The 22,189-nt window shown below is 39.3% G+C and overlaps 1 protein-coding gene across 1 annotated transcript; it reads left to right on the forward strand.

Moving 5' to 3' along the window:
• The first annotated feature begins 1,754 nt into the window (after window positions 1-1,754).
• CHP1 (calcineurin like EF-hand protein 1) lies at window positions 1,755-21,491 on the forward strand. The gene is made up of 7 exons (XM_005522480.3): window positions 1,755-1,987; window positions 8,068-8,140; window positions 15,072-15,152; window positions 16,425-16,552; window positions 17,443-17,504; window positions 18,446-18,568; window positions 19,863-21,491. Exons 1-7 carry the CDS (start codon window positions 1,921-1,923, stop codon window positions 19,914-19,916), a joined length of 588 nt encoding a protein of 195 aa, XP_005522537.1. The 5' UTR covers window positions 1,755-1,920; the 3' UTR covers window positions 19,917-21,491.
• Window positions 21,492-22,189: the final 698 nt, after the last annotated feature.

The raw sequence follows: 22,189 nt of genomic DNA on the forward strand, positions 1-22,189 counted from the left end.
ATGACTTAATCATCCCATCAGAAACAAAGTCAGTATTGAACTACAACTAATTAATTTGCAGATTATTACATATAGAATAAAGCAAGTACATTAAAAAAGGCAGAATGGAGTAAGTTAATCACTTGGTAAGTCCTGTAGATGCCTTCTAGCTAGTTGCCCCTCAGCACTTTGCTCCTGTCTCCAAAGCAAAGCAGATGCCAATAGAAATACACAAGACCTTTATATATTACAAATGTTTTTCTTAAATAATCCCATATTTATGCCATTAGTAAAGGAGGCTCAGATAAATAGATCGTTTAATAGAGATGCTTTTGCCTGTGTGAATAAAAGTAAGACCAAGTTAACATGAACTTTAAGCATTTTAACTTCCCAGCAGAGTCCAGAGTCTTGCACATGTACAACATATACAATGAACTTGCCTTCAGGATGTAAACAGGGGGCACTCTTGTCTCAACTGATTACTTTTGGAGTAGTTACTTTCATTAGCAGTCTCATTGGACATTACCCATTGTTATTTAACCAGTAAGCTTTAACGCAATACAGTCCCAAGACCTTCCCAAAGTGAGTTTTTATTTCACTTATAGATAATTGGGGAACAACAGCTATGTGATTCATACACCATTCTAATTCCTACTGACTTTAGGACAAAAAAATGAAACTGAATAATTCAGATGTGACCCAAAAAAGGATTTAAAATGCTGAACTATAGGTGGGCATGACCCCCCTGTCCCAAAATGCAGTAAGCTAAGCCTCACCATTGACTATTCCATGACCAAAAATTATCCTTAATCCTGGAGTGCTTCTGCCAGTTTCCAAGTTCTTCACTGACAGGAAGGATTGGAAAAAAAATGCAGACATACATCAGGTTCCGCACTTTGGGGTAAAAGCTTATCATTACCACTGACCTGCTGGAAAGCAGCTCTGCAGAGAAAGACCTGGGGGTCCTCGTGGACAACAAGCTGTCCATGAGCCCAGGCAGTGCCCCTGTGGCCGAGAGCACCAGTGGTGTCCTGGGCCGCACTAGGAAGAGCATTGTCAGCAGATTGAGGGGGTTGGTTCTGCTCCTCTACTCAGCCCTGATGGGACTGCATCAGAAGTGGTGTGTTCAGTTTTTTGTTCCTCAGTACAAGAGAGACGTGGAGCTCCTGGAGCAACAAGAGGAGTGCAACAAGGATGAATAGTCAACTGGAGCATCTCTCTTATGAGGAAAGGCTGAGGTAGCTGTTCAGCCTCGAGAGTGTAGACTTCTTCAATGTCTATCAGTATCTGAAGGGAGGGTGTCAGTGGATGGAGCCAGGCTCTGCTTGGTGGTGCTAAGCAACAGGACAAGAGGCAATGGGAATAAATTCCATGCACGGGAAGTCCCAACTCCACACGAGGAAAAACTTTATTGTGTGGGTGACCATGCACTGGAACAGGTTGCCCAGGGAAGTTGTGGAGCCTCCCTCATTGGAGATATTCAAGAATCATCTGGATGGGATCCTGTGTCAACGTGCTGTAGGATGAGTTTGGACCAGACGACCCGCTGCGGTTCCTTCTAACCTCAGCCGTTCTGGGATTCTGCGATTGGCAAAACAAGGCAAGACCTAGGACGGGGCGCCGCAATTAACTTGGGGAAGAAACAGCAGCGCAGTCACTTTGGCTGCCCGCTTTCCCGCTGCGCAGCTCTCCACACGCGTGCGCGCGGGGCCCGTGGGCGGCCCGCCTGTGTGAGGGGCGGGCGGGGCCGGGCCGGGCCGGGCGGAGGCGGCGGGCGGGGCGGCGGCAGTCGGTGCAGGCTCGCCTTCCGCCTCAGAGCACCGGGGCGGCTGCGGTCGGGCCTGTGCCGGGGGCGGCTGTGGCACCGCAGTCACTGCTCTTCGGCTGCGTTACTCTTCCTCCGGCCCCTCCCTTCCCTGCCCCTCGGGCCCAGCGGCGGCGATGGGTTCCCGGGCGTCCACTCTGCTGCGGGACGAGGAGATCGAGGAGATCAAGAAGGAGACGGGCTGTGAGTGTGGGGGCCTGAGTGCGGCGGGGCGGGCGGGAAGCGCGGCGGGCTCGGCGGCAGGAGCGGGGCCGCTCGCAGTCCCTCGGGCCGGGGGGGCCCTGCCCTGGCCGGCGCGGCCGCGGCGTTCGCGTCGGGGCAGTGCCCAGCCCCAGCCACCCGCATCCCCCGCGGCCGGACATGTCTGGCAGGCCCCCGGAAGCCTGGGAAGTGCCTCTCGGTTCCCCCCCACCGCTGCCGGTAGCAGCAGCGAGATCCCAGTGGGATAGAAGGGAAGCAGTGCTCTTGGTGTGTGCGGTGTTGTAGTCGGTCAGAGGTAACTCCTTGGATTTTGAAGAGTTGTCTGTCTCGGCCTCTGGTACTGGAGTTTCTCTCAGTTTTTAACCCAAATAAACTGTCATCGGATACTAATTTTTTTCCCCCAAGTTATTTATTTCATGGGCTAGTGCTAAAGTTGCTGTAAAGCTATTCAGAATGAATGCTGAATGGCATTTAAACCATAGGAAGTAATGTAACTTGTGAGAGATAAGTGTTAATAGCTAAAAAGAAGTGAAAATTGCTGTACCGGTAAGGAACTGGGAGAGCGCTACTTAAGCTGGACTCTAATATTTAGATACTTTACCCAACAGTATTTGATCGAGTTGTTCTCCATAAACCTATAGCACCTTAGAGAATATGAAACTCCAGTGTTAATTTGCCTGATAGAATGGTTGTCTGAGAGTTCTAGTAATCACTAAATGATAATAAATGGAGAATGCCCTCCTAAGTAGCTGGGGAGCAGAGGTCATAACATCATAGGTATTACTTTGCTGTTTTTCTCCCCGGGAGATTGATCAGGTCAACATGCTCTGCCCAGCTGACAAGTTTTGTTCTGAATATGCTTTCTGATATGTTCTTGCTACTTGAAAATGCTTTCTTCAGTTTTCTTTACAATATAAATGGTATTTAAATGGTTCAAATATATTCTCCTTAAGTGTTAGTTTATTTATGTCAGGAAAATGAGTGGCTACAGAAAAGGAGTAGAAGATTAAGGCAATGCTGGTCCTAGGGTAGTGGCAGGCTGAGTGAGTTAAAAAAGTTTCCATGATCTTTTTTCCATCTGTCATGAGAACCTTCTACAGGAAGGCTGTGATAAACAAGTAGGAATGTCAAAGTCTGCTTATCCAGCAATAACTTTCTGTGGCTTTTTTCTTTTTAATCACAAAGATCATGGAGTAAAGGTAGCTTCTTCTCATTTATAAAGACGCTTCAAAAACAAAACCCCAGATCTGGAATATTTTTCCAGAAGATTTTACATTTTTCCTCATGCTGCTACTTGATTTATTGTCTGTGGTGTTTTATTCCTAAAAGCTTACTTATGTGATAGTTAAATAAATGCTATTAAAATGTCTATATAGGCATCCTAAGCAATAAATCCACTTGACTCTAGTTAGCCTGTAAATGCTTTTCTTGTATCATCAGAGGGTGATCAAAGTTGGGACAGAGGGGTTTGAGCTTTGTGACCTGAGGTCCGTTCATATTCCCGTGTTTTTATCTAGGGAGTTTTAGAAGTAATACCACTTTATTAATCAACCATTGCTAGTCTCTGACTCAAGCTTGCTTGTAAGTCATCACAGTGTGTCTCATTGACTTTGTCAATAATTTTCTTCTTATCCCCAGTCTATAACTGCAGTTTAGGAATGTGATTTTTCTCTGCTTTTTATACTTCTCTAGGTAGATGGAAAATTCCACCAACGTGTTAGCACTGTCATACACTTGATATAGATGAAAATATTTCTACAAGGTGGGCAAAAAAGCCAAACACTGGTTATCTATATCAGAGTTCACAGGCAGAATGTGTTACTGAATAGACTGCTGTGGTCTGTTGGAAACTTGATGCTGATGGTACTTTAGCTACTGAAGAGTATGAGAAAGGGACTTTGTAGACATGAAAAAATTGTCAGCATTACAAGTCCATCTTGAACTGGTGGTCTGATAAGTGCTCCCAAGGATTCTTTTCTGCCTCTTTACTGTGAAATATGTTTCCTACAGTTCATCTGGGGTAGGCGTGAAGCACTGAGTAGAATACTTAACTAATTTGATTGAATTCAGCTGTGGAATTATATAACTTCTGCTCAATTTCATGCAGCACAAAACTGAATAGCTAATGATAATGACATGAGTGAGAAACTGTATGTTAATGTTCTTTAGCAGAACAGATGAAGAACATGTCTTTTAGGGCACTTGAGTCTTTCAAAAGCTGTGCAATGACACAATTTCTTGAACAAAATTTGGATTAAAAGTATATTTTTTTTTGGTGGTAGTGAAGAGCACTTTGTAGCATAAGTTCAGAGACATCTCCAAAGATAATGCGTCAAGTTCTCAGTAGCAGGTGTGAAGCCTGAAGTTGACTGTCCTAAATGTCACATGGTGTTGTCTGGAAATTGTTTGCTTTGCATGGAAACATTTTGAAATTTGAGCATGAAAACACCTTGAAGTCATCCTAATTGCTTTGATATTTCAGTAACAACTATTAAAAAAAAAGATGAGAGGCCCAAGATGTTGCTTGTCTGCATTCTGTTGCAAGCTTTTGGAAAACAGTTGGAATGTAACAGTATTCAAACTATTTGGTTCACACCCTTTGTTTCCATGCTTTGAAGCACTCTACCTAAGGATTAATAATAAACTAATGCTCATACCTAAATTTGTGAGAAAAAACTGTTTGCATGGTGGCAGGCAATATATTTTTCTGATGGATATTTTTATATATTTCTAAGTTTATGCATATAAGTTTATGCTCCTGTTGTAGACAAGTGTCCAATTGCTAAAAACTTTACAATTATTTAACCTAAGTAAAATAGAAGGAGCAATTCTTAATTTAGAGATCTTGACCCTAAATTTTTAGAAGAATCTTAGTGGGGTAGCATTATAGAGAAAATGGTGTTTCAGCTAGTTTTAAGCCTTAACGTTGGATTTTCAAGAAGCAGTCATAAATTGCAGATCTTAATTCTCCTATGGTGTTCAGGAGAATCTTTGTTTGCTTGCAGATGCACTGAAAAAATGAAAAATGTTTAGTGACACAGCTTTTGTGAGGGATGAGAGCCAAGAGGATATTACAACAGAACACGGTGGTGAACCTGAATCATCCTCCTTTTTCAGAGCTATGATATGCTTTTTGTCTAGTATGACGTTAATGAAAATACCACTTCTCCTGTCAACAGCTACGTACTATTTCTCACATACTGGCTGTTACAGAGATGTTCCAAAAATGGAGATGCTGACATCAGTTTGGGAATGGTAGCTGAATAGAATTCTCATCACTTTCTTTGTTTACAGAGAGGAGTGGGAGTATGTGACTTGTCATAGGAGATCTAACTCCAGCTTTCTTTTTGTCACCATCCGTTGTTGTTATGATATCTAAAATATTAAATCAGAAATGCAGAAATTTGAAGTCTTTGGAGTACTTGGTACTTGTTTTTTGTTTGGGTCATGCTTAACTTGAAAGTGAGCAAGCTGCCCAGTCTGATTGTAGAGAAGTTGCCTTAGTTGAACTTGAGTAAATTGCCGAATCCTATGCAAAGAATGAAAATTGCTGAGGAGACAAGAAGGCTGGGGTGAGGGGTGTGTGAAAACCCAGGTGCTGGCAGGTCATGCTAAAGGAGAGAACTGTTGAACGTAAACAAATAAGCCTCAAGAAAGAAAGAACAACCTGAAAAAAGAAATTTGCCTCACTTGTCACAGATCAAACAACTGTGCAACCTTTTCCCAAATAAATTTGACCAAGTGAGAGAAGCATTGTGCATGTCCTGGTGAAGGCTTTTTAAACTACTAAATCTGAAAATGACATTAAGTCCTAGTTTAACATTGTAGACAATCACACCTTTACTGATTAACATTCAACTCAAGTCTTATTTCATGTATTCGTTAACTTCATCAGAAGAGACTGAAAAGCCAAGATCTCCTGTGGGGTCTTGTTGTGGTTTAACCTCAGCTGACAACTAAGTACCACACAGACACTTGCTTACTCCCTGTCAAGATGCAGGGAGAAGCTGGGGGAGAGGGGAGGTAAAACCTAGGGGTCGAGATAAGAACAGTTTAATAATGGAAATCAAGTAAAATAGAATAATAACAATAAAAAAATCTTATTGATAACAATGATAATACTAATTGTAATGAAAAGGGGATAGACAGAGAAATAAAACCCAAGAAAGACAAATGAAGCACACTATAACTGCTCACCCCCTGTTGACCAATGTCCAGCCTGTCCCCAAACAGTGATTGGCCTCTCCTGGCCAATTCCCTCAGTATACATTGGACATGATGTTCTGTGGTACAGAAGATCCTTTTGGCCAGTTGGGATCAGCTGTTCTGGCTGTGCTCCCTTTCAGCTTTTTGTGTACTGGCAGAGCCTGGGGAGCTGAGAAGCTCTTGGCTAGGGTAGGCACTACTTAGCAACAGCCAAAACAACAGTGTGTTGTCATCATTATTCTCCTATGAAATCCCAAAACCACAGCACTGTACCAGTTACTAAGAAGAAAATTAACTCTGTCCCAGCTGAAACCAGGAAAAGTGTTCTTTCACTGTTAAAGGAATTGCTATTCTATACAGGTTTATTCCACTCACATCACAGACTAAAGATCTAGTTGTCTAGTATCTTGGGTTGTCTAGTACCTTGGTAGTGTTGACAGTTATGTTGAACTTAATATTGCCTATTTAATTTGTGTTTCAAACTGCAGATTTAAAGTCTGCCATGACTTTCTGCTTGCTTTGTAGCCCAACTCCTCAAATTTCTTTAGAAATAAGCTTTTAAAATTTTAATTCCATGTTCTAGAAGCCTGGAAATTAATTTTGTGAACAGTTGGCTCCCGGGTTGGGCACAAAGGGTTACAGTGAATGGGGTAACATCAGGTTGGTGACCACTCACTAATAGTGTTCTGCAGGGCTCCGTTTCAGGGCTAGTTCTCCTTAACATCTTTGTAAACAACTTGGATGTTTACAACTTGGATGCCGGACTTAAAGGCATACTAAGTAAGTTTGCCAATGGCACTAAATTGGGAGGAGGTGTCGACTCCCTCGATGGCAGAGAGCTTAACAGAGGGTTGGGCACCAAAGTATTGCTGGTTTAATGCAGGATCTAAAAAATTCTATTAAATTTCATAATAAATCGTTCTTTGGCTCCAGGTTCTGGAACAAAGCCTTCCTCATCTCTGCTCTCTGGTGACCAGTGATAGGAGCTGAGGGAAAAGCATGAAGCTGTGACAGGGGAGGTTTAGATTGGATGTTAGGACAAGGTGCTTCACCCAGAGAGTGAATGGGCACTGGAACAGGCTTCCCAGGGAAGTGGTCATGGCACCAGCCTGACAGAGTTCATTAAATGTTTGGACAATGCTCTCAGGCAGAGGATGTGATTCTTGGGGATGGTGCTGTGCAGGGCCAAGAGCTGGACTCCAGTGATTGTTCTGCGTCCTTTTAAATAACCTTTTAGGTTATTCTCTTATTCTATGAACCCCAAAATGGTCAGATTTCAGCAGTCTTGTAAAGGGTAAAAATAAAAGTAAAGTAAAAATTAAAGCCTCTTTGACCACTTTCCAGACACAGAGAAACTGAGCTCATTTTCCATCTTTAGGTGGAAAAAAGACAATGGGAGTAAAAATAAGCAAAAGAAAAGGAAAGATACTATAGCAGGGGTCTTTAGTGTCATGAGTGATATACAGAGGTCATCAATGTAGGCTGTGTCCAGATTATTTCTGTCTGTAAAGGAAATAAAGTGGAACTGTGCATCAAATATTTGTTCTTTTTAATTGGCATTTACTGAGTCAGATAACCAAAAATTGTTAAAGATAAAAATAGAAATGGGTAGAAGACAGAGTTAGACAGATTTTGAAGCATGAGCTAATTTGTAGATTCTTGACTATTAAGCTGTGATTTATAGATCACAAAGTCCCTAAATGCTCGTTGTCATGTGCTTTCAATGTAACTGGTTCTGTGTGAACTCTTTTTTTGAACACAGCTTCTGGCAACAGCGCAGTTCAGTGTAATGAGGTCTGCTCCTATGAGGAATCATTGACATGCTAATTTGTCATTATCTTTCTTTTCTTCTTCAGTCTCCCACAGTCAAATTACCCGCCTGTACAGCCGCTTCACCAGCCTGGACAAAGGAGAAAATGGCACTCTTAGGTGGGTCATTCAGCTGTACTGGCATTGGCACATCTGTGTTGGTGGCTTGCTGTTGCAGGATGTCTGTGTGTTTTTCTCCTTGGTAAATCGCTGAGGCTGTTGTAACAAGTTCTTTCATACCTACTGTCTACATGAAAGGTTTATTTGTTGAACTGAGGTGTTCCAAGTACCAACTGTCTTTGCTGTAGTGTTGAAGGTTTGTAGCAGTTAATAGGAGAAAGTTCAGATTTGGTATTCAAAGTCTTGTAAAAATGTTCAGAATTGTGAAACAACACTTTTAGATTGTTATTTCTTACCTTTCTTTATACATTGCTTCTACTATTTTTTAACAGAATGGTTCTTCTGTGTTATCTTTATCCTGACTTTCTAAGAAAAAAGACCTATACTTACCTTTTTCCTGATATCCAGTGTCTTTAAACACTACTTGGGTCTGCAATCCATTTACTGTACTTAACTTTGTACCTCTTGTTGAACACCCATATTTATTAGTATGCTGAAAAGTAAAAAAAGAGCTGGAACCAAGTCACTGTGACTAAAAGGACATTCTATTCTTTAAAATATAGGACATTCTAAAGGACATTCTAAGTTTAGTGTTTGTTTCCTATCTGCAATTCAAAAACTACAGAAGTAAACTGGTTTCTTATGGCTTAGTCAGTTAAATAAAGATGAGTCTTTATCTGCAAAATATTTTTCATTTTGATGGACCAAGTCTGCTGGAAAGAGTATTCTCAACCAAAAGGTAAACTGTAGTGAGATGATGGCTTGTTAAAATATATCTTTGCCTGCTGTCATTCTGCCTTCCCTACTCTCATGGATTTTGTTTCCAAGTCTTCATATATTCATAGTGCACAGGAAAGTTGGAGAAGAATGCAGGAGAGAGTAGGAAGGGGAAAGGGACATTGTTGTAGCATAACATGAGGTCTGGCTCTTATGGAGTTGATTTCTTTCATAGCAGCTCTATCCCAGTCAAATTCAGTGATTCAGGCTTCACTTGAGGTTTTGTATGTGATCTTGTAAAATATGACTGTAGGATGCACTATAAACCCAGAAAAGCTATAGGACTACCTATAAACCAACCTAACTGTAATGCTGGAATTACCTCTTAAAAGATCAAAGTGGCAAGTTGTAAGATATATGGTCTTTGACAGTACTTTGGGCTCACTGCAATTTCCTTTCCTGAAGGAAATGCGCAGTTCCTTCTGGTGCCACAATTTGCTAACTTCTCAGCATTTAAATAATTGGATATGGAATTGTATGGTAAAAAGTACTACAGAGTGATTTTTTGGGGGATTAAAAATACTCTCCTTCCCCTTTTGCCTTGTGTAGGTTTTGAAGCTGGCTCCAGTGATTTGGGCTGCGGCTGTACACTTTCTGGACTTGCATAGCTGAAGGGATGGCTAAATGGATTGAGCGTGTAAAAAATTGGCTTGGGATGGGATATGCAGGAACTTCCAAAAGTCCACTCTGATACTAAAACCAATGCATTATATAAATTGTAGCATTGGCAATTCTGATGTAAAGATCAACCAATGAGATTGTGGATAAAGTTAATACTCCTTAGTTTAAAATTATTTGGAAAAAAAAACATTAACAGCCTTTTCAAACTTCATATGTGAGTTTAATATTCATTGATGAATAAAGGTAATGCTACTGGATTAGTCTAGCATAATTTGAACCCAGGATGTGTTCTTCCTCAATTCTTCCATATTCTCCTCCAACTAAATTCACTTACTGAATCCAAAAGGTTTGTATAAACAGCAAAGCGATTGTACTCAGTTTATGTAAGAGGCGTAATTGATTAAATATGCTAATAATGTCTGTTGCACAATGCTCAGTTTCACAGTGTTACGCATCAGGAGGAGGTAGACTTCCATTGTTGATAATCATGTAGTACTTAGGAAAGGAAGTGGAGGTTATTTGGAAAATCCCAGCAACTGTGCATATTATGATCCCTTAGTTTGCAGTCTTGGCCCCTAAGCGTAGCCCACTCTCAAACATGTCTGACTTAACAGTGACATTCAATTTTTTAAACTTGTTCTGGTACCCATAAAATACAGACACTATGAAGTAATGAAAAACTACTTTCTGAAAAATAAAGATTGAGGAGAGAGCAAGAACTACAGCTTTGGAAGGTCATAGATACTGGTTTCTGAGATACAGATCAAAGAGAACTTGCTGCTTTAAGACAAGTAAGAAGTTATCACTTACTACCACCAAACAGTTTAGAGAGTATGTCTTCTGTTTGTTTCCTGTGAGCAAGTCTTATGGTTTCCGTAAGGATGACTTACACCTTTGACTTACAAATCAAATGTGACAAAATCACTCATGTGACCATGATTAGGAAAAGAAATGTTAAGCAGTTCTTTGTGGCATTAAATAAATCTTTAAATGTGTACCACCCTCCTGAAGTAAAGTAAAGTAAAGAGCACTTTGTACAGAGGATCTGGTAGGTAATGATTGATCCTGGTAGTTCTGGAACTATAATCAAAACCAGAAATCTTTCATAGTCAGATGTTTTTATCCAGTGTACCTATATGCAATTTCAAGGCACTTTATTTTTAAAGAATTACATAAATGAAATATTAGAGATGGGTTTTGATAAAGACAAAACTTGGTCTTCAAAAATTTTTGGTTTTTGCTATCTTTTTTCCTCTCACATTTATTCTCTAAGTGGCTACAGCTATTTTTACCTGTAAAGGTAAAAATTTACCTTAATCTTTCTTTAAAAGTGTAGAAAAAATTAATATTATTCCTTAGTTTCACTTTTTCTAAACAAAATGAGTAAGTTCCCTCAGACTTCCACCATCTGAACAAAACCATGTTGGAAAAGACAGAACAAAACTGTTCTTGAAAATTCTTTTGTCATGTTTGATTTCAATATTGTGACATGCTGAGTTGCCAAAACAAAAGATTGATATCCTTGGTTGTCCATAACTACATTTAAATTGTGAAATCTGGAACATGTTCTGTCTACATCCTAACTATAACTCAGGAGGAAAACAGTGTGCATGTTTCCATATGTACATGCTGATTTCCAATACAAGGAAATAGTATAGCATGAACAGGGTATGTGATTGCTTAGTGAGTCTCCCTCTTGGCCTGGTACTGTAGTGTACACCACACAAGAATATCTTTTTCCAAAGTTTTTCTAGTAGTAAGTAGCTCTAGGCAGACATGTATAGGGCTATAAAGGGAGGTACTTATCTAAACTGCTATTTTGCCTGTAACTTTTGTATGGAACCTCTCACTTAACAGTAGTTTCTTGGGCACTGAGGAAAAGACAGGTTAAGCACTTGAGAAGTAGTTTTTACTGTACAGTAATAGGTATAGCCTGGTAAGCATGGAAGAAGGAAGGAAAGAAGGGAAAATGTTCTGAAAGCTGGTAGCTACAGAGAATAGACACACTGAGCTGTTCATGCATGTCTCATGTTTATGAAAGCTGTTCACACGTGTCTGCTGGAGAACTTCAGAAAGCCTCTGATCCTGAGAGAAGGGTAACATGAGCCAGCCAGGCCATCTGTCAGTCTTCATCAGCTGACTGAACCATCTGGGTCTGGAAAGATGTCAGGCTCGTTCTTATTAGTTCAAACAGATACTGCAAGATTGCAAAATGTAAAAGCTAGCTCTCTGAATGTGAAACTCTTTACTTTTGCTCAAGAAAATGCAAAGCATTTTTGGCTTTATCCAAAATAGAAAAGACAGGAAGGATATGGGTTTGGGTTGGAAAGGACAGGGTACAAGAATAGTCTATACTTGCATCTTCAACCACACTTTATGCATGCTGTCTTTTTTCTTTCCTTCCTTATTGCTCATCTAATTATCACCTTTTTGCATACTTCTTGGCCTTATGTTTATGAACTAATTAGTGTTGTGAAACTTTTAACATTTGTGTAGAGCATGTGTAAGGTTGGAGTTCGATGAGATGGATGACACAATCCTGAAGGGGGGGATATTGGTATTCTTTCCCCATAATTTCTCCAGGCTTCCAGCACCTCATTGTCAGCTGTGGTGCTTTTGAAGATTTTGAACTGCCTCAAGTTATGAATTCAACAGAAAGCTAATTGGAGAGGAAGGTAGGGAGTTTTTATGGGGGATACATTAGGCCACGAAAAGATTAGATGAATGACAAAGCTGATGTTAGCAAGGGAAAGGAGCAATGGAACCTCTTCAGTAGTAATCTCTTAAATCTTATTGACCAACTTGCATGATAGACTTCACTGCTTTTAATGATTTCCTTTCTTCAAGTAATTTCTTGTTACCTCTATCCTCTGGACATCTTTCCTTTCCTCCTACCACTTCTGATGCACATATATGTGGGCTTTTTTTCCTTTCCATTATTTTACTTTCCCTCAGCTCTAGATACCCCTCCTCATCCCTGGTGAGGGAACAGTGTTTTGCTACCATCTAGAAGTAACAGAAGAATGAACAACCAGAAATGGAAAGAAAAAAGGGGTCTTGAAGGCTTCTTGCAGCCTTTGGGATAGGGCAGAACCACCTTTACAATAGGGATCTGTTCTGTGCCATTGAGGGAATACTCATCTTGCTTAGAATCTAGACATTCTTCGCTGCAGGTTACATCTAATTGTGAATACACTGGCATATGTATTAAATAGTTGGCCTGCATAATGTTCACATCCAATTAAAGGTTGCTTTGCCTGTTGCATTTAAGCAAAGATTTTTTTTAAGAGCCAGGTTCATGGAAAGATACCTTAGAAGAGCCTTGTTGCCCATGAACACATAAGTAGAGGGTATTAAATTTTGTGTAAGCACCAGCTTCAGCTAGGTGAAGTTGGTCCCTAATGACTACAGGAAAGCTTAACTTTATTAAGTGGAGAATAACTTACCTCACATTCATTTGCTTTTATGGCTGTTGCAGCTATTTCAGTTATAACACACACTCAGTAATGTGCTCTTAATAAGCAAAAGTGCTCTACTGCAATCCTGATAATGACAGGACAAATAGATTTGAAACTGGGGAGTTATTTGTGGTTAATTGTTAATCTCCTGTTAGAAAACAGAATCGCTGGAGGCAGAAATGCCAAGTATCTACAGAGGCTAAATACTAAAATGTCGTGATAGGCAAGTAAAAAATTCTGAAGCATTAGGATTTTGCTCTACATGGAAGAGAGGGCAGCTGCTGCTTTTAGGTGATAAATTTAGCATTGACACTGAACTTCTGCTGTTAAAATATTGTTATTAGGACATAGGCTTTCCACATCACTGCATCTCCTGCTTAAATCACTAATGCATACTTTGCCCTTCAGCAATAGCTTAAAACGCAGCAGTCCTGTAGGGTCTGGTAACAAGTTGATCATGCTAAACAGATGTTAACTTTGCCTATTAAAAATAAAACAGACCTGGTCAGAGCAGAAGTTTGCTGGGATAACTTAAAAATATGGTCAGGTCGTTCTGTTAGAAGATCAGACAGTTTAACCGTGTTCTAACAGATGCACTGTAATTAGGAGTCTTAACAGAGCTGTGGTAGTGACTGAGTGCAAAAAGTGCTTTAAAATACATTTAAAACTAGAATATCTTGCTTCTCTGTCTTTCACAAGCTAGACTGGTGATAAAGTCAGCCAATTTCTTTTTTAACCTGTCTTTAATATCACAGCATTATAAAAGGCTTTTATATTTAAATTATCTCAAAATTTGTTTGTGTTTACTTTAGTAAGCCAGTTTTTGGTTTAATGGTGTCATGAGTCAGACTTTGTTGGCAGTTTAATTTTGAAAAGTAGCAAACATTCAGTAACCAAGTTTGAGACTTTGACCCCGACTTCAAAACCAGCAGGCCTGCATTTGACCTGAAGGGAGCTGCCAGTATTTCTGGAGATTGGGCAAGAAATGTTAAGTTATGCGTCCAGACTGAACAGGGTTGGGATTTTTTACAGCTTAACCCTCTTGCTGTTTGCAGTTTAAAATCTAGATGATTATGAAGTACATCTTGTACTAACTGATAAGTTGCTGTGTCCTGTAGTAAGGAAAACCAAACCAACCACTTGCTAAGACACATTTGATGTGTCTGCCTTGGTCACACCAAGATTACTCACTTTCCTGTCACTGACAGTCTGTGAGGTTGAAAGAAAAGAGGAAATACTAGTGCAATTCTAATAGGAGAATGAAGCCTGTGTTCATGTCATACTGTTCTGAAGTGTGTATGCAGTACAACTCATGGTGTCTTTCAGATCAGAAGAATAACAATGTAGGCAAAGCTGTGTTTGTATTGTGCTGTGTACGTATAATCATGACCAGAAAAGAGAATGGCTGGCAAGAGCAGTGTTGTCTGTATTGGTGAAATTATATCTGGTGTATAATTTTACACTGTAAAAGTATAAATTTGCCAGTTTAAACCAGGAGTACTGCTTGGTTGAAGCTAAAATAATCTGAAATTTGGCATTTATTATAAGATATGGATTTCTTGCATAAACAAACAAAAAAATCTATTAGAACATGCTAATGACCTATAGTATGCATGGAGAAGTATGGTATTCTTCCAAAATCTGAAATAAGGCACTCTGGAAAAATCATGAAAACTCGTATGATTAAGTACCAAGATAATTATTAAAAAACCCCAATCAATATATTCATTTTGGAGCCATAATTTCTTTCAAAGCAACTTTAGAAGCTTTCCTTTCCTTACATTGCAAATTAGTTGGTGTCATTACAGTAAAGTTTCTAGCACAAATGATGTTAATGCTGTTAACATGATAAATGAGCACTGCTAGTTTGTAATGCAACATAGGTTTGGCATTGTCTTTTACTTTATTTTGTGCTATTAGTCATAAAGAAAACATGATTAAAAAAGTTGTATTTTCAAAATCACCAAGTGTCTTGCTGCAGAAATAGAATTCCTTGGATGTTTCACTGTGAATTCTTTTTAAGCAGCTTCTTCTGACTTCAGCTTTGTGCTGACTTGTGTTCTTGCTTTACTTAGCCGTGAAGACTTCCAGCGGATTCCAGAGCTTGCCATCAATCCACTTGGAGACAGAATTATTAATGCCTTCTTTCCAGAAGGGTGAGTTTCAACAAAATGAATTTGTGAGCAGGCACAAAATTTGTAGTTTGTCATAAGTTTTCATAGGAGTGAAATGCTGATAATTAAAGACAGAATTTGAATTTACTAATAACTGACCACTTCAAACTTGCCCTGTGGTGTACGTGGGTACATAGTTTCTTCAGCATGTTTTAATTCCCTAATGAGAAATACTTTGACTTTATGAGACTTTTTAGTGCTTTATTTATTGACAAACTTGGGCTTCTCTCAGTTTTCCACTCTTCTTCCTAAACTACTGAACACTTTTGGAGAAATTACAGGCCGTGTATGGACTTTGGTTCTTAGAGCAAACTTGTATCAACGCTATCCTGTGTAAAGTAGCATTACAATTAACTAATTTGGTCTTATTGTATCAGATATAGTAAGTGTACCATTGCCATTAGATTGGCTTTTTTGGTTAGTTGATTTTAGGTTTTTATCACATTTAAGACATATTCATATTTATGACACTTCTAACACAAATCCAAAGAGATTATCAGATTTTCAGTATTGTCTCTCTTCATTATACCCCTCTGGATTGTTCTATGGAATCTGCTTTTCCCCTTGAAGACAGTTGTCAGTACTGATTGATGTAGATCAAATTGTCTAATCAAGTCATAATATCAGTGAAAACCAGGCAGGGCTTACTGAATAGAAAGGAGGCATCCTGGGAAGTATTTACATGGCTGGTTCCCCCAGAAACTAGAGAAGAGAACTCTTTGTCAGAGAGCAGTGAGCAATGACAACCCCACAGGCAGGAGCCAAGGGTGACAACAAAGCTGAAAGGGCTGATGTACTTGCTGAAGAAGGACACACACCTGAACACAAAAAACAGAGTGTGTCCAGTGACTGTTGTCAGGTCAACCAACAGTCCAATGCTTGACAGTGCTGAAATTAATATCAAGTCAATCCAGGGAATTGGGGTCCAGGTCAGCAAGATACATTGCTACATTTGGGCATTGCAGCAGTATAGCTCAGGCATGGGTTAAGGGTGAGGGCTTCAGCTTAAGCACACTTTGCAGGTAAGGGAAGGGGAGCCCTTAATAAGGCTTCTCACAGCTGCTTTTTTTTATACATCATACTTCATAATAGCACGATCCCAGCTTGCAACAGCATAGGCTGCCAAACCCTGGGGAGGTGGGAATGGAAGAGTTCACATGGTCTTGATGCTTCAGATATTAATAGTCTTCTTTACTGAAATCAAGAGCCTGTATAAGGTATGCCAAAAACTGACCTGCTGAAATGCTTACACAGAGAGGACCAGGTGAATTTCCGAGGATTCATGAGGACACTAGCCCACTTCCGACCCATAGAAGATAATGAAAAGAGCAAAGACCAGAATGGACCAGAACCACTGAACAGCAGGAGTAACAAGCTCCACTGTAAGAAATGTGAACCCTCCTATTGAACCAATTATTTTTTTGTCTTCTTTTTGGTTGGGTTGGGTTTTTTTTCCCCTCCTTAGGAATGGAGAAGAGGGGCTTGGGATACTCTGCACCGTTATTTCCTGCAGAATGATCTCTTCTGATGCCCGATTTTTTTCAAAATTTATTTGGAAGCTTATCTGTTCAGAATGTCAACAATTGAGCCATTGTTATATTAGAATTTGGTGGAATTGGTTGACTCTTCAGTAATAGATATACTTTGCAAAATGTCTTAAAACAGAAATGTTTCAAAATTGTTTGTATTCAAAATTACTTCAAATTGAGAAGTCACATCACATGAATGAGATTTTCTGCTTATTTCTCCAGTTCTTCCATATAATATAGTGGTTTTCCCCATCTCCAGCTGAGTACTTTCTTAAGTATTTGGATGTCTGCCTACTGTATATGCTGTAGCAGAATGTTCTTTCTTGTTAATCAGAGTTGGCAACAGGCCTCAGAATACTTAAAATTTCTGTCATATCTCATCCAGAATTATAGTCAGAGAGAATGAATGGTAATGTAAAAATGGTTGGCTCTGAAATTAAAGGATTGTATGTATCTTAGTGATAATTATTCTTTCATAACTTGGGGTTTTGAGGAAATATCCTGCACACAGAGTGTTTTTTAACATAAAACTTTTCCACTATTGGCAGTAATGCTGTTCCTGTGTGTGGTAATAACACTTAATGGAATTGAGCATGAGTTTTATGGTGAATTAAAATTCTAAGCTAATTCTTTTAAAATAATTTACAAGTACTTAGTTCTGTTGTTTTATTTTAGATAAATCTATTGTTATGAAGAAAGATAATGGCACTTGAATCCAACTGCTCTTTCTTTCTTCCCTGTAGTTGCTTTTCGATTATACGATTTAGATAAAGATGACAAGATTTCCAGGGATGAGCTTCTCCAGGTAAATAGCACGGGGCTGCTTTGAATGACTCAATCATGATGTTCTCTGTGACTTCATACCCACTTAGAATGGGGGAGTTGAAACAGTTTCTCAGAACTGCTGGACTAATGTGGTCACTTTGCTCTACCTCTGTCTTAAAGCTTTATATAATCTGGGACTTTATTCTTATTTGCTGGCTAGGCAGATCCTGTTGGAAGTGACACCTAAATTTTCAACAAATACACTAAGCCCCTTAAGAACTACCTTCAATAACTTTCAAAGGTGCTTCTGGAAGGATTTCAAAAGGACAATCACTGAGGTGGATTAGGTTGTTTGCCTGATCCTCTGCGCATCCTCTCTATAGAATAAAACTTCTTGAAACTGCAGCAAAGGTAATCAAAGTTCATCAGTGCTGCATATGTATGAAACTAGGCTTGTGCTAGGAGTAATTACATGCTGCTAATCCTGGGAAGTACACATGGCAATTTGTGGTTCCTGATGTAAGAAAAAGGTTTGCTTTTGACTGGAACTGCCCTCTTCTATCTGCTCAGAAAATGCTTTACTGAATGTGGAGGGTAATGGCAGTTGTCAGTAGACCATGTACTTTCTAGATTCTTGTAAGCAAATATTTCAAACAGCAGATATTCAGTCAAATGCTGGTATGTTTTCTGGGGGAAAAAGTAGAAGCATTGGACAAAATTAATCATTCCTAGCTCCAAAAGTTTTCTCTTGCTTCTGCCTCTTCCTGCTGCTTAGTGAAGAAGCAGAATTCTTTGTCAATGGTGGCTGTAAAAGATACCTGTATTTTCTGAAAGACTTCATGTACAAAGGACAGCAGAAGTCTGGCTAGAAATTATTTCAGTGAAAATCTTGTGTGGTGTTATTTTGACAGTACACACAAAAAGAAAGCACTAAGAATACTTCTGTTCCTATGTCAGTGATGGTTATTTTGTATGTTACAGGTATTACGGATGATGGTTGGTGTAAATATTTCTGATGAACAGCTGGGAAGCATTGCTGACAGGACAATCCAGGAAGCTGATCAAGATGGAGATAGTGCCATCTCATTTGCAGAATTCGTAAAGGTTTGTAAACTCTGTTTTTAATGACTGAAGGAAACCACTCAGTAATGAGCAAGTCAGTCAGACAAATGCAAAAGGGAACAGAGAGGAAGTCTGTTGAAATAGTTGTGCCTGCATTTGGGCAAATCCTTCTGCTAGCTTTTTCATCCATTTATTAGTCATTTTTTGGGGTTTCTTTAATACTGTCAGGGTGCTAATAATTAGTCCACATGTTTCTTTATATTCTTACATAAAGCTACAGAACCTGAAGATACCTGAAGAGTTTTCACTTTTTGTTTTGCATCTGCTTCTTTCTACACAAAGTAGCCTGACTAGCACAGAACAGATTAGTTCTTCTGCTGTAATAGCACTGATCAGTTTTCATTTGTAGATTTCGTCTGTTAGCAACACGGCTAATACTGGTATTCAAGTTCCTAGTTGTGGTACTTTGAATTACATGTTTTAATAGTCTGAAATAGGTAATAGTAGGGAGCCATTAGGTAGTCAGTGGATAAAGTTGTCCTGTATCAGAACAATTTCAGCTACCTAATGGGATGCTATTGACAAGAGGAATTAGACTTACCTTGGAGATGACAAAAAGATGACAGAAACAAGTTGCAACATGGGAAATTGTGGTTTGCTCTAAGAAAAACTTATAACTAAGAGTATGGTTATAGCCTCTGAAAGATGTAGAAATTCCTTCCTTGGAGATATTTAAAGCTTAACCAGGACAAGGCTCTGAGCAACCTGATTTAGCAGGTCCTGCTTTAAGTAGGAATTAAAGCATTCCTACTTAATGGACTAAAAGACTTCCAGAGGTCCCTTCAAACGTAAGTTACACTCATCTCACTCATTTTGGAGCACTGGAAATGTCTTCATGTTTCAATGTTAATAGCAATTTATTGAATGAACTTACCACCCGTTTTACAATGATCTACATTAGTGGTGCTCTGGTCTTGATTTTTGCTCTTCAATGATGGCTCATGTCCCTTTCTCTACTCTGTTCTCCCTTGTGTTTCCTGGCTGGGCATTACCACACAATCTGGTTTCGGAAATCCAGGCCTTCCTGTGCTGTTGGCAGACTGAAACCACATTAATTACATTTTGATTGAGAACCTTCTTGCTTTGATGGCTAAAGTTCCTTCCCTTGGATGGACCTTAGCCCACAATGAGAAGAGCAGTCTCCATCTAGATGAAGGACTGGCATGCTGAATTGAAGACATTCCATATTCCTTCCCATTTCCTCAATACTAGAATAAGAAACCTTGTAGGAGAGATGTACAGTAACTTAAGTAGCTGTTTCTCAATTTTATTGCAGGTTTTGGAGAAGGTGGATGTAGAGCAGAAAATGAGCATTCGATTCCTTCACTGATGGATGGAGAATCTATTCCTTTCTACTCCAACTATGTAATAAATAGAACTTCATTTTCTCCTTAGCACCATACCCCAGAGCATTGCTACTGGTGCATATACAATACATCTCCAACCCCTCCCTGATTTGTTCTACCAATGTGAACATTCCCTGTGCGACAGGAACAAAGGGAAATGGCTGCCATGCAACTTGGAAAAGGAGCGTTTTTAATGTTGTCCATCCTGGGTTTTTTGCCCTTTCTCTTGTCTCCTTCAGCGCTACTGTTTCAGTAAAAATGTCTCTCCTTATACACTACTGTTTAATCTACAAACTGATTCTTCTGAGCTCTGAATCTGAGTGGAAAAATGGGAACATGCCACAGAAGTGCCCTCTGAAACATTTCGGAGACAAGCATCTACTCAAATACTAAGGGCATTGTATTCACTTTTGCCACATTACAGTTGCCTTTTTTAAAAAAATATTTTTGCCCCTTTCCTATTTGGCTCTTAACTTGCAGATTTGTTTCTTCAGTGCTTTTAAATCTGCCTTTGACTTGAGAACTTCTCAATTTCTATGGCTTCATTGTACAACTAGCACAAATGCATGACGCTAGCTAAGAGTGCTTCAAAGTACTGTGAATAGATTTTGTTCTTTGTGGAATGAATTCAAAGGGACAATAGTAGACTCTGTGGTGGGGACAGGCCGTGGTGTTCTCAAAAGGAATAGGAAATCTGCACTATGACACTTGAACTGTTCTAGTAGCAGAGGCAGAAACTTGTTTCTTTCCTTTGCATAGCTTGTAGGCTTGACAGCCAGTGGACCATGAAGTGTCCTTTCCAGTTTGTTTTCGTCTAGGATCCCTCCCCTCATCAGGGTGGTTTTGCTTCTGAAAGTGTATATTTGTTTACCAGTGTACAAAATGCAAGAAAACCAGTCATCATCAGTCAAAAATCTGGTTTGGTAGTTCTGCGACTGCCCCCTGGTAATAGTGCCATGAAACATGAAACCATGAAACTGATTTAATAGGGTTGTTTTTCCTGATTATAGTGGCCTGCATAACGAGTAATTATTTATATTTTCCAGTATGAAAGTCCTGGTGTGTTACATTTGTGTTGAGGGTGGTAGTGAGTATTTAAGAAAGTTCTGGCATAAGAATACAATTTGGGAAAGTTCATATTATCCCAGATATTTCAGGATGTATTAGGAGATACAAATCTCTTTGCAAGTGTAAGATGATTAATACTATTAATGTAATGCTAATAAATTCAAGAGCTCGGAATCCTTGAAGGTTCAATAGTAACAATTTTCTGTGGCTAGACCGACAAATGATCTCATGTAATTCAGCTGGAGCATTCCATAATCTGGGAGATCCTTCCAATAAAACCAAAAAACCCTAGGAGCTTCTTTATTGAAGAATTGGTGTTACAGCTGCTTCTCTGTCATATATTAACATTTCTATAAATACTTACCAGTCTCAAAACTATTGTCAAATGTGCATTTCCTTTTTTCTTAGTTCCTTTAATCATCACTTTCGTTGACATGCAAGTCTCTGAAGGATTTTTGATTTGTTTTAAATAAAGGAATTCAAAAGAAAAATGTTGTGCTTCATGGTTTTGCAGAGTACAGCACAGTTCCAGAAAGAAATGTGAATTAAAAACCTCTACTCTGTATGAGAAAGAAACATTATACTTTTATAACCACCTCTTGTAAAATAGGAATGTGACAGTGCTAATGGAAGGTAAAAAGTGCTTGTAGGCTTGGTGATTTGCTTAGAAGTAGGTGTTACTGTCTTCTGACACTGTAGTTGTAACCTACACTTGTGCCTTATTGTCCCATTCAGACTGGATTTTGTATTTATCAATCCATAAACAAACCTTCCACTGTATAAACAAAAACCAAACCATCCCCCAGCTCTTCCTGTATGGCAACCAACAATCCTTTAATTACTGGAAAAGCTAAATACCAGTAAGAACGGTGCTAGCAGGCCTTAGAGATCAGTTTCTTATAACTGAGCTTGTTTTCAACGTATTGATAGTTCTTTATTCTGCTGGCAGAAACCAGTGCAAAACATGTCCAGAAGAGGACATACAGGGTTCATTTGTGACATTTGTTCCTACAAGCTCCCACTTGAGATATCAGGTATTTTTGCTAATGTGCTTGAAGGTGAACAAAAATGGTCTAACAGATGTACTGAAAAAAAATCCCAAAAAAACCAAACCCGAAACACAATCAAAGAACAACCAACCTTCCTAAAATCAAGAAAATATTCTCAACTATCAGAATCTAACTTTGCC

This window comes from Pseudopodoces humilis, chromosome 7 (assembly GCF_049639895.1).
Source record: "Pseudopodoces humilis isolate 2021_Gansu_Grassland_sample_001 chromosome 7, ASM4963989v1, whole genome shotgun sequence".
In the NCBI taxonomy this organism is placed as follows: domain Eukaryota; kingdom Metazoa; phylum Chordata; class Aves; order Passeriformes; family Paridae; genus Pseudopodoces; species Pseudopodoces humilis.

Coding starts and splice junctions, on each gene's coding strand:
- CHP1 (XM_005522480.3), top strand. CDS start 1,921: ATGGGTTCCCGGGCGTCCACTCTGCTGCGGGACGAGGAGATCGAGGAG. Junction 15,153..16,424: donor AATGCCTTCTTTCCAGAAGG/GTGAGTTTCAAC, acceptor ATGCTTACACAG/AGAGGACCAGGTGAATTTCC. Junction 18,569..19,862: donor CATTTGCAGAATTCGTAAAG/GTTTGTAAACTC, acceptor ATTTTATTGCAG/GTTTTGGAGAAGGTGGATGT.